Here is an 18,826-nt window from a genome sequence, read left to right as displayed (position 1 = left end):
AAATGATTTTTTAATAAAATTTATTTTAATTTTATTCTTATTATTAAAAAAATATATGAATCTCACATGTCCAAAAAACATTTGTCACTTTTATAAATTAGGTTGAAGAAAATTTCTCTAATTCAATTTGGAGGAAAGAACAGATGCTCTCCATGTTATTCAGTTAATTATATTAGAAGGGTATTCTTGTCTTTTCTCTTTTTAAAAAAACAAAAATATCATTTCAATATAACTAATCGGATATTAGCCTTATGATTTTAATTCTACCTTAAGAGACACGGGCAATCAGATTCAGCCAAAATAATATAAGAGACGGCAAATTTTGGCTTTGGCATTGGCTTAGCCTGCTGAGCTGTACGACCAACCTTGTTCTCTATTATCTTACTATAAATTAGTACTCCTTTGTGGACTCCTGCTTTCATGAACTGTCGACCACTGCAAAGCTTTCTTCTTCAGCTTCTTCTTTGTTCCTGATCTTGTGTTTCAGTTTAAGCTATATATATACTCGATCGATACTTCCCCACATGGCTGATTTATCTTTGGCGGTGGGCCTGGCCTTATGCATCTTTCTGTTCTCGGGTGGCGGCGGAGGAGCTGCTGCTGCTTCTGCACGGTACACCCATCTGCAGGCGAGTAGCAGGGGATCCAATATTTCAAAGGAGATGATGATCCGAAGAAATCTTCTGGCAAATGGACTTGGTAAAACCCCTCCAATGGGGTAAGCCCTTTAATCTGTTTGTCCTTTTTAGTTATCTTAACGTACAATTCTGTTGTTGGTCTCTGCATATATACTTTGATTTACCATCCTCTTCCCCTCAAGTTTATGCCCTATGCATTACAATCAATAATAAGTTTAATTTTTTTTTATTTAAAAAAAAAAAAAAAACTTATTTATTTAAAAACGAAAATAATAATTGACATAGAAAAATGAAAAAATGGTATTAAAAAATGAAAAATTTTATTTTATAGTGAATTTTTTATTTATTTAAATAATAATAAAAAGTGAATGATATGATATAAAAGTGAGAATGTTTTAATGTTTATTTTTTTTAATAAAATAAAATAAATAGTGAGAGTCTGAGAGAGAATATTGTGTATTTTAACAATCAAGGCCCGTGCGTCCAATTTTTGACTTAAAAGCCGGGTGCAAGACTCTGCATGTCACATCTGTAATATAGAGGGGCCGATGAAATGGATGGATACTTTGATGTTGAAATTATTTTTTTTAATAATTAACATTTATATTTTTTATTAGCATAAATATTTGTAATAAGCTATTTATTTATTTATTTGTCATTTTTTGATATGTTGGTTGGTACACGATTCTATATCAGTTATATATATATTACTAATATTAGGAAAAAATACACTTTAACCTTATGAAGCATTTATCTATTTGTACTTTTAACTTTAATGTTTAAAAAGTGATATTTTATTCACTCTAGACTTCTAAATTGTTACAATTCGACCATTCTAACTTTTTTTTTTTTTTTTGTCCAAAATGCCCCCATCCCAAGTTAGGAAAAAAAAAATTTTAATTGAGGGGTGGCCGGTCTGGGTGGCCGAAGCCATCCCAGCCCAACCTAGGTGGTCACCTCTTAATTTAATTTTTTTTTTTCAACAAAAAAAAAAATTAAAATGGTAGAATTGCAATAATTTAAAAGTTTGGGGATAAAGTATCACTTTTTAAACATTAGAATTAAAAGTATAAATGAATGAATAATTTAGAAAATAAAATGTATTTTTCCATATATTTTAGCAATAACATCATTTTTTTGTCCGGCCGACACATAACGCGTAAGTGAGACTTATGTGTCGACTGTGTGACTCTGACTAATGGTTACATTTCACCAAACTGCTGACCAGTGCTTTTAATGAGATCTTGCAAGAATCGTATCCAAGAAGGAGCTTTTAAGTTTTTGAAAACGAAAAAGATTTCTCTGGCGTGCCATCCACGTCACTTAATGCTTATCTCTTCTTATATATATTTTGAAAGATTCATATGACCCGTTTGGAAGTGCGATTTTAAATATTGCGTTTTTAAATATTGTATTTTTAAAATCGCACAGGTATTTGGTAAAACATACTTAAAAGTATTTTTTTTATCAATTGAGTGTTTGAATAACATTAGCATATAATTGCGGTTTCATAATCAAATTACCAATAAGGATGAACAAGACAGAGAGGATGAAGAAAAAAAAAAAGAGAAAAGAAGGGTTTTAATATATTTTAGGTGGGTATTCTTGGTATTTTTTTCATTTCCGTTCTAAAAAAGGTAACTATTGCGTCAAATATATTTTTAATAAAAATCGTGATTTTGTTTTAAATTCTCACTTTTTCAAATAAGCACCCTCTAATCAACTTATGGAAATCGTAGATTTTTTTGCGATTTTAAAATTTGCGTTTTTAAAATCGCAATTCCAAACACCCTAAAGTTGCGATTTGGTTTAAAATCACAGATTATTTTTTAAAAAACGCACTCCCAAACGCACCCTTATATTGATATTGATATTAATAGATTTACATAGCCAAGTTTTAAATTTACAGAAAATTTTTTTTTTCTTTTATAATAGACTTAATTAGTTCTCCTCATTTATCCTCAAAAGAATAAAATGCCAGTGACAGGGACTCGAGCACTATCTTTTCCCCTCCTAAAGAAATGCTAAAGTACCATCTCCTTAGTAAAATGATCACTAAATTATCTTTGGGGTCAAAGGTGATTGACATCCCTACAAGATATCAAGAGGATCCAAGGATCGGGTTAGTACAAATTAGGAGGGTAAAATTGTCTTTTTAAATTTGATATCCCTACAATCTATTAAAAAAAGGATCCGAGGATTGGATTTGTACAAATTAGGAGGACAAAATGGTCTTTCTAAATTTGAAAAGACCATTTTACCCTCTTGAAAATACTATTTTGCCCTCATAATTTGTACTAAATCGATCATCTCCATTTCAAGGTTTCATTCCTACAATCTAAGGTACATATGTCAATTAAGAGTAGCTAGGCAGGCTACCTCCGGCGATCACCCCACCGCCAGAGGTGGCAAAAGTATTGACATGGCATTAATGGCCACATCTCAAGTTCTAGACCATTTTTGACAAAAAGAATTGAAATAAAAAAAAAAAAAAAAAAAATTGAAAAATTGAAGGACCTGAAGACTTATTAGTAGAGAGTAAATTGAAATGACACTATTGTTGTCTTTAAACTTTAAATCAATGCAATTCAAATTGTTTTTCAAAATTTTGGTATCAATTCGTTCTGTCTATCCAAATCTATCAGTAAGTTGGACAACAAATATGTGAAAATGAAAAGAAAAAAATTGCTCTTTTATGTAAAAAGAGTCTTAACCCCATTTTCAAATGCCTTCTAATGTTGATTTTTAATATAAAATAGAATCCTTTTTTTTCTTTTCTTTTTTTTGGGTATCTAAATAATGTATACGAGAAATTGAATAGATTTAGAGCCTGTTTAGGATTACATTTGAGAAATAGAACTTTTAAGTCAAAAAGAGCTTTTGAACAAAAGCTTTATTTTTAAACTTTTGCCAAAAATACGTTTTGACAGTTTTTAGGCTTTTTAGACCCTTAAAAGGGCTTTTAATTTTTTTACCAAACGAGTATTTTTTTCTTCAAACAGACTTTTTAAGTGTTAAAAGCACTTTTAGACCCCTTAAATACAATCACAAACAGGCTCTTAATCTTTTTTGGATATTCCCATGGCTATATATGTATAGAAGAAAAATAACAATCATATATTTGGAAATTGGAGATGGAGTTCAATTGCTCAATTAATTCTTTTAATTATGTTTGCTCATGTGCCATCATTATTAATGTTGATCAGGTGGAATAGTTGGAACCACTTCCAGTGTAAGATTGAGGAGAAATTGATTAGGGAAACAGGTAACTTAATTTAATTTAATTCCCACTTATAAAAAATTGACACACAGAAATTAAACTTCTCAATTTCTATTTTTCCATCCTTGTAACGCTTTTCTCATTTAATTAGAAAAAAAAAAAAAACACACTCGTCAATTTATAATTTATACTGTAAAATTCGTGTGGTTACAGCGGATGCAATGGTGTCAACCGGACTTTCGAAAGTAGGATACAAGTATATAAACCTAGGTACGCTTGTGCTTCATTTCTGTATTTTTATTACTTAACACATGCTAATCCACTGTCGTTTTAAATATCCTTTCAGATGATTGCTGGGCTGAGCTTAATCGAGACTCTCGGGTATTCTATATGTTTACTATATTGCTCGAGACAAAAATTTCTTACCAATCAGATTGTAGATCTCTAAGAGTATCATATGTTTCTTAGTATGTGAGAACACATATTTTTTTAATTGTATATATCTCGTGATTTTTTAATAGTATTAATAATAATAATAAAAAGTTTATATGTGATTCTCACGTGCTCAAGAAACATATGATACTTTTAGAAATTTATGTTATGTTCTCTTATAATAAATTTGAATTGTGGCAGGGGAATTTGGTGCCGAGAGCTTCAACATTTGGTTCCGGGATTAAGGCATTAGCAGATTATGTCCATAGAAAAGGGTTGAAGCTTGGGATTTACTCTGATGCTGGGTATTACCATTACTTTATTTTGTTTGTAATAGAAAACATTTATTTCAAGTTTTCAATTTTATTCTTAATTTCTTGATCTTCTTTTGTAGGACTCAAACTTGTAGTAAAACTATGCCCGGATCACTAGGCCATGAGGAACAAGATGCAAAAACTTTTGCTTCCTGGGTAAGATTTGAATTATTTCTTTGATCATTGATTCGATCTTCTATTTAATTAATTAAATTTTGGCTAATTCATTATTTTATCCTATATATACCTAGGGGGTTGACTTCTTGAAGTATGATAATTGTAACGATGATGGCACAAGTCCAAAGAAAAGGTATTAATTGAGTTTGTACTATGCATGGTTTTAGTCAGTTTAATTTCAGAGTCCATATTAAGAAAATATTATAATAATTTCCATTTTATGTATAAGTATACGTACAAATGTGTACGAGAAGTGTTACACGTTCTAAATTTTTTTTTTCAAAAGTTGATTCCCAAATAATGTGTCACCATCTTGTGAGATTGATTATTTTGGGAAGTGTGTCACCAACTCATAGGATGACGACACATCATTTGAGAACCAACTTTTAGAATAAAAATTTAGAATGTTTAGCATTTTTCAATGTGTATATATACACACATATTCTAATGAGTAATGATGCATACCACATATTTATTTTAATGGGCTGCAGTGTCCATTAGTCTTTGAATTAATCATTGTTAAACAAAAAAAAAAAAAAAAATACACTTTACCCCCCAAAGTTTGGGACAATTTTTAATTCGACCTTCAATGTTTCAATTTTTGCAATGCATCCCCTCAAACTTGCAAATTTTTTTTCAATTCGACCAATATTATCCCAAAATTCACATATTGCCCATAATTTTTTTTTATTAAAAAAAAAAAGGAAATTTAGGGGTGCAAAAATGGCCAGAAGGTCAAAGAGCCACCCCGATTTTTTTTTTTTTTTTTAAATTTTTTTTATAAAAAATAAAAAATAAAAAATAGGGGCAATATAGGAATTTTGGGATAACATTGGTCGAATTGAAAAAACTTTGCAAGTTTAGGATGGTGCATTGCAAAAATTGAAACATTGGAGATCGAATTAAAAATCGTCCCAAACTTTGAAGGGTAAAGTGTACTTTTTCCAAAAAAAAAAAAAAAAACATAAAGTTTGATAGGCACTACTAACTCAGTGAGATAAGAGTGCAATGTGGGTGTAGTTTGTAATATTTCTCTATTTGAATTCTCAATTCAATAGAGAAGTTCTAAAAACCACATAAGGTGAGATAAAAGTGTAATTTATAGCGTAAACATTTGGATTGCATTACAGTTTTTCTTTTTTCTTTTTTTTGGTTTTTTTTTTTAAGGTATCCGACAATGAGTAAAGCATTATTGAAGTCTGGGCGACCCATCTTCTTTTCTCTATGCGAATGGTAAGTAGATAATTAAGCATATGGTTGCATCAACCACTATTTTCTACTTATATATAATATTATGATATTCACATAAATTAGTTTATACAAAGTTCCATGAGATATATGTATAATTTTATTTATTTATTTATTTTTGAAAATTTGGGAACTAAATTAAGACCTATATATCATTCAATCAAAAGTATAGTTTAGCTAAAAAAAAATGGTGCTTTTGTTTAATAGACTCTCATACGACTGTCATACAACTATAATGATGTGGCAATGCAAATCAACCTTTAGATCAACAAGGGCTTCTAAAAATAAAAATTAATGGTTAATATTTATTGCCACATCATCATAGTTGTACACATGAATGGAAAGAGGGGTGCTGGTATACGCTATGACCCCCTTCAATTCTTGAGGAAAAAAAAATTTAAAGGTCAAATTTTAGTTTTTTTAAGTCTTTGGCCCTTACCCAAGCTAGAAAAAAAAAAATATTTGCCCTTACCCACAATTTTTTTTGGCCCTACATATAAATGTTTTCGGCCGTACCCAATAAAAGTTTTGGCTCCACCCACTAAACTTTTTGACCCTATTGCTCCTACCCAAAAAATCTTTTGAGCCATACCCATTAAAACCTAAAAGTTGGTTACTCATTCTCAAATCTTTTGGCCCTTACCCATTAAAAATTGTAATAACCTTACTTTTGGCCCTAACCCATTAAACTAGTTACCCATTTGAGATTTGGTCCTACCTACTAAATTTTATCTTTCTTCAGCATTTTGTTGTACATCTCGTTAGTCCACAATCAAGAATCTTAAAATTTGAAGTTTAGAGCTTAATTTTCTGTACTTATTTAATTTTCCAAACAAAAAACAAATGAAAAAAAAAAGAAAAAAAAAAAGCAATTTGCAACACAGAAGTAGTGCAAAGTAATTTGTTTTTATCTTAAACGCGGCTTAAACTCACTATATTCTTGTTTCATGGTTGTTACTTTTTCTTCGTGTGATTTTTAATTTGAGGTTTTATAATTTTTTTTTCTTTCTTTTTTATAGTTTATACCCTAGCGTGTACCTAATCACTTTAGGGATTTTCTTGGGTTATTGAACCATCATTTTAGATGATAAAAAAATAATAATAAATTTATGCATGGCCCCTTTTTTTTTGGACAGAAATTTCCTCAAAACTAGAGGAAATAAGCTTCAACCCATTTAAAATAGTGCCAAATGTCTATAAACATGTAAAATATATATTAAATTTAGTCTAAATTAGTAAACTACTATTAATAACGTTAAGAATTTAATATGCATTTTAAATATTTAGACACTTGACACTATTTTAAATGGCTTGGACGATATTTCATCCAGACTGGTTTGGAGGAAATTTTTGTCCTTCCTTTTTTTTTTTTTTTTTTTTCCCTAAGCTTATACCTTGACCCCTGCCCATAATACTTTATGCCTTCATTTTTGGTTGTATAGCAGTTGTATGAGAGTCCACTAAATGTCATTTATCTAATTTGTATACTTCCATTGCTTGGCATTCAAGTGATTATATCATGTAAAGATATAGGTGACCACATTTTTTTTCTTCTTAATTTAATTTGTTACCAACTTTAGGGGACAAGAAGACCCAGCCACTTGGGCCGCAAGTGTTGGGAATAGTTGGAGAACAACAGGTGACATCGAAGACAATTGGAACAGGTAAGATAAAATTTAGTTTTCATTTATAATGAATATCAAAAATGGGTCGTGAATCCTATTAGTATTAGTTGTTTTGAGTTTTACTAATGTGTTAATGGGGTTAGGTCATGCTATAACTCAGTCAGACTTGAGGGAATGATTTGTGGTTTCTACCATCTAGGTGTTTCATGTGCAATTATTAGCTATGTGCTATTATTGAATTTATTGTCACACTCAAGTAGAATAACTAGAATTGATCTATTCCGCCAGTCTTTTTATTTTATTTTTTAAAAAAAGAAAAAAATTGTATAATATAGTTTAGTTTCTACTTTACTGTGGAGTTTGTAAAATCTTATCCATTCTTTCTAGGGAAAAGTACACTTTACCCCCTCAAAGTTTAAGACAATTTTCAATTCGACCTCCAATATTTCAATTTTTGCAATACACCTTTCCAAACTTTCAAATTTTTGCAATTTGACCAATTTTATTCAAAACTTCTCATATTGCCCATAATTTTTTTTTTTTTTTTTTTTTAATTTATTATAAAAAATTTTAAAAAAAAATTCAGGGTGGCTCTTTGGCCATCTGGCCATTTTTACACCCCAATTTTTTTTTTTTTTTTTTTTTTTTAGTTTTTTAGTTTTTTTTTTTTATTATAAAAAAAATAGGGGCAATATGATAATTTTTGGATAAAATTGGTCGAATTGCAAAAATTTAGAAGTTGGGGGGGGGGGGGTGCATGTAAAAATTGAAAAATTAGAGGTCAAATTGAAAATTGCCTCAAACTTTGAGGGGGTAAAGTGTAATTTTCTCTTCTTTATAAATTAAAGGAAAATGTTTGAATTATTATAATTTTTTCTTTAAAGTAATTTATAAATTGACTTGTGTTAAATTATATGTTATCACAAAAGCTTAAGCAGGTAAGAAGAAGTAAATTTAATAACTTTTTTTTTTTTTTTTTTGAAATGGGATTCATAATAAAACAAAAGCTTAGCATTCCTTAGTTAAAATGTATTGCACACTAGGAGGAAAGACCTCCCGCCACTCCTGAGCTGTGTCATACCCGAGAGCCAGCTTGGCTAATTGGTGGGTTGCTCCATTTGCCGTTCTGCGAACGTGTTGGATTCTCCACTCTGGCCAATGTTCCAGTCTCTCCTTTGTATCATTCACAACCTGCCCATATGTAGACCAACAACCTCCTTCCTTTTGCAACAGTTGGATTATTTCTAAGGAGTCTCCTTTGAGCTCGATGTATTGCAAGTCCATTCTATGTGCCAGCTTCATCGCTTCCCAGACAGCTAATGCTTCGGCCATGGATGGATCCTGCACATATGCCTTACTACTACAAAACATAGCTATGGCTTTTACTTCATGATCTCGAACTAGTACGCCAACACCCATTTTGTTCCACCTCTTGTCAATCGAAGCATCCCAATTGATTTTCACATAGCCCAATGGTAGTTTGATCCAAGCAACAGGAGAAGCTGGTGCCTGACCTACCTCTCTCTTTGGTCTTCGTTTATTGAACTTGCACCAGTTAGCGACTTGATCCTTGGCCCAATGTATCAGAGTTCTCGGGTTAGTCAAAACCCCCCCAAACACGACCAGATTCCTCCTAAGCCAAATCTGCCTTGCAATAACCGCCATGAGTTGCAACTGATCCGCATCCAGTCTTTCCATCAAAAGGGCCATAATATCAAGGAAATTAGCTTCATTAGTGCATTTATTGAGTTGGGGAGTGCATTCAGTCCACACATCTCTGGCGGAGGGACAACTCCAAAGGATATGGCCTACTGTTTCAGTTGTCAATCCACAATTCAGACATAAAGGATCTGGAACAATTTTCCTCTTGTACAGCAGCTCCTTAGTAGGCAAAATATTATTACATGCTTGCCACATAAATGTTTTAAGCACACTTGCTCCTTTTATTCTCCATATCCCTTTCCACAGCCCCATGAGCATATTATCTTTAGAGCAGCTCCCTTCTTCCCTTTGCCCTATTTCCTTGGCTAAGTGATAAGCACTTCACACTGTGAGCACACCATTTTTCCCCTTGCCCAAACCAGTCTATCGCTTCTATTATTGGGACATACCACCATGCCACAAATCTCCCTTGCCTCGGCTTCGTTAAAAACATTTTGTACCAATTCCGTATCCCACCAGCTAGTGTCCAAATTGAGAAGGGCACTCACTTTGGCATCTCTAGGTAACACTTGGATAGGAGATTGGATTTTATGTGATCCTTTGGTTGGCAGCCAGCGGTCTTCCCATATCCGGATCGATTTTCCATTGCCAATTCTCCATAGTAAGCCTTCATTGAGAAGCCCTTTTGCATTCCATATATTTCGCCATGCGTATGAGGGTTTCCTTCCCAAGTTTGCTTCCAAAAAAGTCCCTTGGGGGTAATATGTTTCCCGAAATATGGTGCCAACTAGAGTGTCCAGATTTTGTAATAATCTCCACCCTTGCTTAGCGAGGAGCGCTAAATTGAACATTTCCAGGTCACGAAACCCCATTCCACCACTCTCCTTCGCCATTCCCATCTTGTGCCAACTCATCCACACAATTCGTGAATCATTCACCTTGTGCCCCCACTAGAATTTAGCCATCATAGAATTAATATCTTTAAAGAGCGTCTTTGGCAATTGGAATATGCTCATTGTGTATGTTGGGATCGATTGTACCACTGCCTTCAATAATACTTCCTTCCCTGCTTGGGAGAGGAACTTTTCCTTCTAGCCATTTATGCGTTCCCATATTTTCCCAGTAATATTTGTGAAAGCACTCACCTTTGATCTTCTAATTAATGCCGGTAAGCCCAAATATTTCTCATACCTAGCTGTGGAAGTCACCCCAGCGGCATTTAGGATGTAAGTTTTAGCCTCCTCCTTGGTATTCTTGCTAAAGAAAATTGAAGTCTTATTGCGGTTCAATTGTTGGCTCGAGGTTTCTCATATACCTCCAGAACTTCTTGGATTCGAAACCATTCCAATATACTAGCTCGGCAAAATAGCACACTGTCATCCGCGAACAAAAGATGATTTATCTTTGTACCTCCTCGAGCAATAGGGAGTCCTGTGATCCGCCCATCCCGCTTCGCCTTATTCAACAAAGTGCTGAGTCCCTCCACACATAATATAAAAAGGTACGGTGATAGTGGATCCTCTTGCCGTATACCCCGAGATGGCACTATTTTCCCACAGGGTTGACCATTAATGAGAATTGAGTAGGTGACTGTATAGACACATGTCATCACTTTCTCCACCCATTCTGCTGCAAACCCCAATCTTCTCATCATAGTCTCTAGAAAGGCCCATTCAACCCGATTATAGGCCTTGCTCATATCTAACTTTAGTGCTATGTATCCCTTCCGCCCTGCCAATGTAGAATCCATGGTATGAAGAGCTTCAAATGCCACCAAAATATTATCTATTATTAATCATCCTGGAACAAATGCACTTTGATTTGGGGAAATTATATGAGCCAGCACATTCTTCATCCTATTTGTTAATGCTTTGGCTATTAATTTATAAATGACGTTACATAAGCTGATTGGCCGATATTCGGTGATACGCGTAGGGGCTTTGATTTTTGGAATTAAAGTAATGAATGTCTCATTGATAGAAGAGTCAAAAATTCCATTATTCAAAAAATCAAGCACAACCATACATACCTCTTTGTTAATTACTTAATTATTACTATACTGACTTGGACGGCCGATAATTAATGAAATAATAAAAAAAAATCTAGAAGAAAAGCGTAAATGATAAAACGAGTTTATTATTATATATTGAGTCATAGGGAAAAAAAAATTTACTTGCTTTTCACTTCTCAGCATGACATCTCGCGCGGATCAAAACGACAAATGGGCATCTTATGCTAAACCTGGAGGATGGAATGGTAATTAACTTTATTATTATTATTTTTTTAATATATGTGCAAGCTTTGGGTAAATTTAAAAATTCAAAGTCTTATATAATTTATTTACAACTGAGCTGACGTGGAATATTTAAACAATTAGATTTATGTTGAACAAATTAAGGGTTAAGTAAGACCATTGTGTCACCAATTGATGTCAGATCCCGACATGCTTGAAGTTGGAAATGGCGGCATGACAACGGAGGAATATCGTGCACATTTCAGCATATGGGCATTAGCTAAGGTACCCTATTCACAAATAATTTCAAAAATAAAATTAAAGTAATGTTATTTAATAGACTATTATACAATTGAGATGACGTGACAGTAAAAATATTTTTTTATAAGTGTTGATTCAAGAGCTGATTTTCACTACTACATCATCAAATTATATAATAATTTACTAAATAATATTAACCGTACTATTGATGTTCGTAGGCACCTTTACTCATCGGATGTGATATTCGAGCATTGCAAAATGTGACATTGGAATTACTAAGCAACAAGGAAGTTATTGCAGTTAATCAAGGTAGGGTGAATGAAAACAGCACGCGGCGTGTTCAGCACGCCATGTGCAATTTTTTTTTTTTTTTTTTGCATTAAAATATTATTATTATTATTATTATTATTATTATTTTTCATCACGGCCATCAAGGTAAACAACAAATACAGCTGCTCTTCTGAAAATAGGGGAAATTGATTTTTTTTTTCTTTTTTTTTAAAAATATTTCTTATCAGTAATATTTTTGGACAGACAAACTTGGAGTTCAAGGGAAAAAAGTTAAGAAGGATGGGGATTTGGAGGTAGGCTTTGTCATCTTATTTTTCATTATTATTGAAATTTTAAGAGGAACATGTAAAATGAAATTATTATAAGATAATTTTGTAAATAACAAATTGTAGGTTTGGGCTGGTCCACTCAGTAAGAAAAAGGTAGCAACAATCCTGTGGAACAGAGGTCCATCAAAGGCAACGGTTACTGCTCATTGGTCTGATATTGGCCTTAATCCAGCTACTTTAGTTACTGCTCGAGATTTGTGGGCGGTAAGATATATATCCAATTCATATTATTATTTTCTAAAATTGCAAGAAGGTATTATATATATATATATGAGAAATGTTAGGATGAATAAGTTCTTAATATTTGGCCTATATTCTCCTACAAATTCAAGAGATCAACCATTAGATTTGTGGGATCTACTATTGACTTATGTAGGATTCACATAAGTCCACAAATCGAATGGTTCATTTGTAAGATGAGATGGACAAAATATGAAGAAAATATTGACCCCTAACATCTCTCTCTCTCTCTTTATATATATATATATTATTCCAAAAAAAAAAGAAAAGAAAATCATATTTAGCTCCTAGGTATTTATATGATTTGAATTTCATCATTGAGTTTTCAATTTTAAGAATATAATCTTTAGGTTTTGCCCAAATTTAAAATAAGTTTTATCTGTCACTTTACTATCAAAGTTAATGGTTTGTCATCTACTACATGTCTCATTTGACAAATCATGATGCAATGCTACTTTAATAAGTGCTAAGTCATTCATAAAATTATATATATAAAAAAAATCCACAAAAAATAAAAATCAACCTAACACATAAAACTTAGAAAAACATAAAACAATAACAAAAGACTTCGGTTCCAATGATGTGGCACTGCATTGGGGTGTTGAGATAGACATTGATGTGTCAAATGAGACACAAGTGACATATGAGAAACTGTTAATTATGATTGTAAAGTTATAAAGGAATATATTTAAAATTTGGGCAAAATTTAAGAACCTTATTCTTGGAACTGAAAACCCAAATGCTAAATCAAAATCAGATGAAAACCCAAAAATTAAATATGATTTTTTTCCTATATTATTCTCTAGTGTTATTTTCTAAGAGGTTAATTGTTTGAATTGTGCAGCATTCAACAAAATCATCAGTGAAGGGACAACTCTCTGCCAATCTAGAGTCCCATGCTTGTAAAATGTATGTTCTAACTCCCCACTAAAGATATTATTACCCAACGAAGATGCTGGAATACAAGAGAAGAGAAGAAGGCTTCATATTTATACATGTACTTGTACTGATTTAAGTGTTAATTAGTTTAAAAGGATTACTGTATAAGTTATCTAATTCAAGTCATAAACAGAATGAAATTTGTGAATTGTCAAAGTTTTCATGCATGATATTAGAATATATATCCATATTAAGTTGGTTTATTTTCTTTTAAGAATACTTTTCATGCTAGCCGTGGGGAACATCGACAATTTTTGGTAGTTTTGGGAGATATTGTCGCAATTGAAAATTTGAGAGGTACATTGTCAGTTGGGTGGTAGTTTGAGAGAGGTATGTGGACTTTTTCCTTTCTTTTTGTTGTGTTAAGTGATTTTGACTCTTTATGGTGCGTTTGACATTGCGACATATACAAAAAGTGCGATTTTAAACCAAATCACAAAAAATTGGTTGTTTGGGATTGCGTTTTTAAAAAATTGAGATTTGAAAAACATAGTTTCTGCGTTTTTCAAATCGCAAGTAAGGAGGAGTGTTTTTTTGAAAATGTACAATTTTAAAGGCTACACAGCAATTTTGCCTAACACTTAACTGTGTTTTTAAAAATTATGTTTTCAAATCATATATTTTAAAATCACTATTTTAAAATCATACTTTTTGAAATCGCAATCCCAAACGGATCCTTACAAACTTTACAAAAGATCACCTCAGTTTCAATTCATATCGTTAGTGGTACTTCGTTTGAGGGTAAAAACGGAGATGGTTCATCCGTCAATCTTCCATCCATAAAAGTAACGAAAATACACGTTAAACCAATTAGAAACTACCACATAACCATATGTCTCAATAAAAATTAGGATTAAATGCCTGATTAGTATCTATGAGAAGAGCCAAAATCAAATAGCTACCTCACTTTCAAAAAAACATCACAGGTGGTATTTGTCGTCGATTGAAAGACCAAGATACACCTTCCATCTAGATTCCATCCATTTTTTAAAGGAGATTCACGTCAACGGGCTTAAATACGTGATGCATGTCCTAGATGAGTTTTAAATATTACTTAAAGAAATAAAAAATAAAATTTAAAAAAGTGTGGACCATGTTCTCTCCCACATCTCTTTCTTTAGTTATAGCAAAGCTTAGTTTGTTATCACATTTTTTTTGTTTTTTTTGCATTCTCTCTAATACATGGTTGAAAAATGCTAGATACTATAATCCACCAAGTAATTTTTTCTTTTTCTTTTTTTCACTTGGTCTTGTTTACATGGCACATTTCAGAATATTAAGATTGCACTTAAACCATATAATTAACATATTCTTTCATGGTAATCATTACAATAAATTTTCAGGATAATGCTGTTCATTTACCCATTTTGGATGTAAAGAAGTCAAAACATGCTTGCTATAAGAGAAAGAAGAGCATTTTTCAAGCTTAGCAGTATATTCATCTTTCATATCAAAAAAAAAAAAAAAAAAAATTTCTTACGGTAAAGCTAATAATTCCCCCTACCTAAAACTAATCTATTATATCCCTATTTTATTGTGCAATGTAAACTTGAGGAAGAATCACACAGATGACTTTCTATATTCAAGGGGATCCTGAAATATTGATTGCTTGTGAATGAACCCCAAGTAAGATCACCATCAAACAACAGAGAGACCTCATTAAGATCACATCCCTCCATTGAACAATGGTATTTGCTGCCAATTCCATATGTTACAAAGGCAGCTGTCTCTCCTTGGTTCTTGCTGTTTCACGGTCCTCGCATCTTCTCAACAATGTTCCTACCCTTCTCTTCAATGTGGCGCCTCTTTTCTTCAATTTTCTCACCCACCTTCTTACTAAAATCAAGCATTCTTGCTCTTCTCCCCCCAACTCTCTTCGGCCTCAAATCATCGTCTTCAGTGGTACTGTCCTGTTTTTCATATTGAATCATAGACCTAGATGATGATGATGATTGACTCTCTGGGATTTCCTCCGCCTGCTTGCAAGTTTCTTGTGGTTCATCATTCCTTAACAAAGAAGGGGTTCTCGTTTCTTGCAAAGTTCCGCCGCTGATATGAACTGAATTTGTTGAGGCTGATAATACATCAGGAGATTCATTGATTGATACAGAATTCTCGGGCTTTGGATACTTGCTTTCTGGATCCCTGGAGGTTGCCTTACTAACTTCTGTCTTGGGCTTTGGATGCTTGCTTTCTGGATCCCTGGAGGTTTCCTTACTACTAACTTCTGTCTTGGTTTTTGCTTCAATAGGTTGGGAGGCGGTTACCTCATGCCCAGTGGTAGGATCATTATTTGCTTCTTGGTTAAGCCACATGAATGGAGCAGCCTTCTTCGGTACCCAGTCATTCTTTTCTGCCATCATCCAGGGGATGCATACATTTTCGCAGTTCGGAAGCACTAGAGTTTCCCGGATTGCTGCCTGCATGAGAGAAATAAAGTTCAGTTAAAGCATCCTAGCATTATTCATTCGTTAAGCAGAACTGACTGGGTTTTTGTCTTTCAATTGCAGAGATAGCAGAAATCCTATCCAACAATATGCTTACAATATATATATATATATATATATATATATATATAATCGAAATTCATTAAAACCCAAAAAGGGGCAGCTACATACATAGGAAGTATACAAGAGAATACCTACCCAAAAAAATAAAAAAGATGAAAAAGTCATGAAAACTAGAAATATGAAAACACTTATAGGCAGCCATCCATTGATATAGGGTATTGAAGAAGGCCTTTAACTCCACTATCGTCTTCTACAGTCTTCAAAGCTTCGATCATTTCTTTCTGTTCAGATACCCCACATCAAACAAGGCAGAATGATCTTCCAAACAGCTATGAGCACTACCAAATTGTCCTCTCCAAAAGAGATCTAACCTTGACAAGGCATGACCCACAATAATCCAAAAAAACCGGAGGTAGAGTTCCATAAGGCACTAGCTATCTTGCAATTGAGCAAAAGTTGTCAACGTGTTCCCTCACTCATCTTGCACATGAAGCACCAATCTACCACAATGATATGTTGTTTTTTTAAGTCATCCAAAGTGAGAATCTTACTTAAAGTGGCCGACCAAGCAAAGAAGACCATTCTCAAGAGAGCCTTACTCCTCCAAATGCTCTTCAAAGAAAGGAGTGCTTTCATGGGGGATTAAGACATTATAAAACATCCCTAACTTGGAAGGCCCAACAAAACTGGTCTTCATTGTCCCATCTAAATATGATCGAATCCAACTAATTGAAAAACGAAGTAAAGAATTTTATCTTCCAATTATGCACCACTCTTACAAAATTAACATTGTACTTAGGAGAGCTATTAGATAATTGAAGATAGTTTGCTACGGAAGCATCCCTAAAGCAGCAATGCTAATCTTAGAGCCGTCACCCACCTCAAATTTAGTATATCTCAAACACTTCTCTCAACCCCTACTAATCAATTTCTAGAGACCAAACTTGTACGACCCATTAACTTCATTAGAACACCACCCACTCCACGGGCTATCATATTTAAAGTCAACTACCAATGTTCACAAAGCCACACTCTCATAAGCGTAATGCCGCCGTAACTATTTCCCCAGAAGAGCTCGGTTGAACATAAGCAAATTTTGAACCCCCAAACCCCCCCAAGAAATCGAAAAACACACTTTGGACCAACTTACCAAGTGAAATTTGAACTTTACACCCATACATCCCCACAAGAAATCCCGTTTTAACTTCTCAATGCAATTGGAAATAGTAGTAGAAAGGAGGAACAAAGACATAAAGTGATTAGGCAAATCAGACAAGGTGCTCCTAATCAAGGTAATCCTACCCCCTTTAGACAAGTTAAAACGCTCCCAATCAACCAAATGATGCTCGATCTCCTCAATAATGTCACCCCAAATAGCTTTAGCCTTAAAAGAAGCACCCAACAGAAGACCTAGGTACTTCATTGGCAATGAGAAGACACCCACATCCCAAAATATGAGCCAGACCTTCTATATTATTGACATTGCCTGTAGGGACCAATTCATTCTTAGTCAAATTAATCTTCAAACCTAAGATAGCTTCAAAACATAAGAATAAGCATTGTAGATGAAGGAGGTGATTGGGGTCAACCCCGCAAAAAATCAAAGTGTCATTTACAAACAAAAGATGAGAGATATCAATCCCATTAACATTCCTATGCCCCATAGAAAACTGGTCAAATGGGTCAACCCATGGGTCAAGCAGGGTGACCTGTGATTGACCTGTTTATCAAGTGGGTCGACTTGTTTATGACCCGAACCTATTTATGCCAAACTCTGACCCTTTAATTTCGTTTCAAGTTTTCGGATCGTGTCAAAAATTGTCATCCCTAACCACAAGGCCCTAGATTTCTGTCTCCAATTCACTTCTTCAAGAAGAATATTTTTCTCCAATTCCTTAGACGTGTAGGTATGTATGAATGTGTTAACATACAAAAATACACAAAAGGAGCTAAAAAAAAAAAAACAAAAGGACAATAGTAAAGAGTAGTTTTAAAGGAATCTTTTCTTCTAAGAAAGTATCAAAACTTGACTAATTTCAAAACTATTCAACAAGGTTAAATGTTTAAACCAGAGGAATGCAAGGAGAAAGAAAATACAATAAGAACCATGCACATATACAACAACCTATCCTCCATGTGTCAACAAAAATGTTCGAGCAAAAAACTAAATATGTAATGTAATGCCTTCATCTATGAGTTTCTTTACAAGACCATCCATAGAAGTACTGGAAAGAAATCATTGAAGATGGATATTATTACTGTACTGAAGAAAAAGATGGGCTTTTACATGAAAAAAGAAAATTTCCATACCTTAAGTCGACTGACCAGGAATACAGCAATATGGCCATTAGTTATCCTGTGTTCCCCAACAGAAGACTCCAAGTTAAAGTCAATATCAGGCATGGATGTGAAAGCAAGCCATAGCTGATCAGAAGGAGGTGGCTTTATATGCAACCGCAATGTTCCTCGGAGGGATGTTACCCTTATGGTCAAAGAGAGAGGTACCTTTGGTGAAAAACAATCAGTTAGATGAAGAAAAATGAAATCTCTATTGAGGGGGTGCATGTGCACATGCCTGTGATATCTGGAAGAGGAAAAGGGGTTAGGGGGGTGGTGGGGTGGTGAGGAGGAGAGGCAGGATGAAATGCAAGTCAAGAAAAAACATGAGATAAATACCTGCAGACAAACTCATAGCCATCATTCTATA

General features: G+C 33.5%; 2 protein-coding genes across 3 annotated transcripts in view; one reads left to right on the top strand and one right to left on the bottom strand.

Moving 5' to 3' along the window:
- Nucleotides 1-321: 321 nt before the first annotated feature.
- The window catches only part of LOC132185645 (alpha-galactosidase), a 32,367-nt gene continuing 13,862 nt past the window's right edge, over nucleotides 322-18,826 (top strand). Inside the window, exons 1-15 of one of the 2 annotated variants that reach the window (XM_059599407.1) lie at nucleotides 322-718; nucleotides 3,845-3,903; nucleotides 4,072-4,128; nucleotides 4,205-4,239; nucleotides 4,492-4,595; nucleotides 4,685-4,760; nucleotides 4,856-4,914; nucleotides 5,949-6,014; nucleotides 7,610-7,693; nucleotides 11,508-11,572; nucleotides 11,752-11,834; nucleotides 12,029-12,119; nucleotides 12,345-12,394; nucleotides 12,494-12,634; nucleotides 13,515-13,824. In XM_059599407.1, coding sequence (XP_059455390.1) covers nucleotides 525-718; nucleotides 3,845-3,903; nucleotides 4,072-4,128; nucleotides 4,205-4,239; nucleotides 4,492-4,595; nucleotides 4,685-4,760; nucleotides 4,856-4,914; nucleotides 5,949-6,014; nucleotides 7,610-7,693; nucleotides 11,508-11,572; nucleotides 11,752-11,834; nucleotides 12,029-12,119; nucleotides 12,345-12,394; nucleotides 12,494-12,634; nucleotides 13,515-13,601 — 1,251 coding nt within the window. In that variant the 5' untranslated portion in view covers nucleotides 322-524 and the 3' untranslated portion in view covers nucleotides 13,602-13,824. Of the gene's footprint in view, nucleotides 719-3,844; nucleotides 3,904-4,071; nucleotides 4,129-4,204; nucleotides 4,240-4,491; nucleotides 4,596-4,684; nucleotides 4,761-4,855; nucleotides 4,915-5,948; nucleotides 6,015-7,609; nucleotides 7,694-11,507; nucleotides 11,573-11,751; nucleotides 11,835-12,028; nucleotides 12,120-12,344; nucleotides 12,395-12,493; nucleotides 12,635-13,514; nucleotides 13,825-18,826 lie in introns of those variants that run through there. The other variant, XM_059599408.1, reaches the window with a different exon arrangement.
- Nucleotides 14,876-18,826, bottom strand: part of LOC132185644 (uncharacterized) — a gene marked incomplete in the record, with an annotated part of 27,497 nt that continues 23,546 nt past the window's right edge. The window contains 1 exon segment of the mRNA XM_059599406.1: nucleotides 14,876-15,820. Coding sequence (XP_059455389.1) covers nucleotides 15,358-15,820 — 463 coding nt within the window.

Source organism: Corylus avellana, chromosome ca6 (assembly GCF_901000735.1).
Source record: "Corylus avellana chromosome ca6, CavTom2PMs-1.0".
Taxonomy (NCBI): Eukaryota; Viridiplantae; Streptophyta; class Magnoliopsida; order Fagales; family Betulaceae; genus Corylus; species Corylus avellana.
Note: the sequence above shows the minus strand (reverse complement) of the source record. Positions and strands in the feature narration are given on the sequence as shown.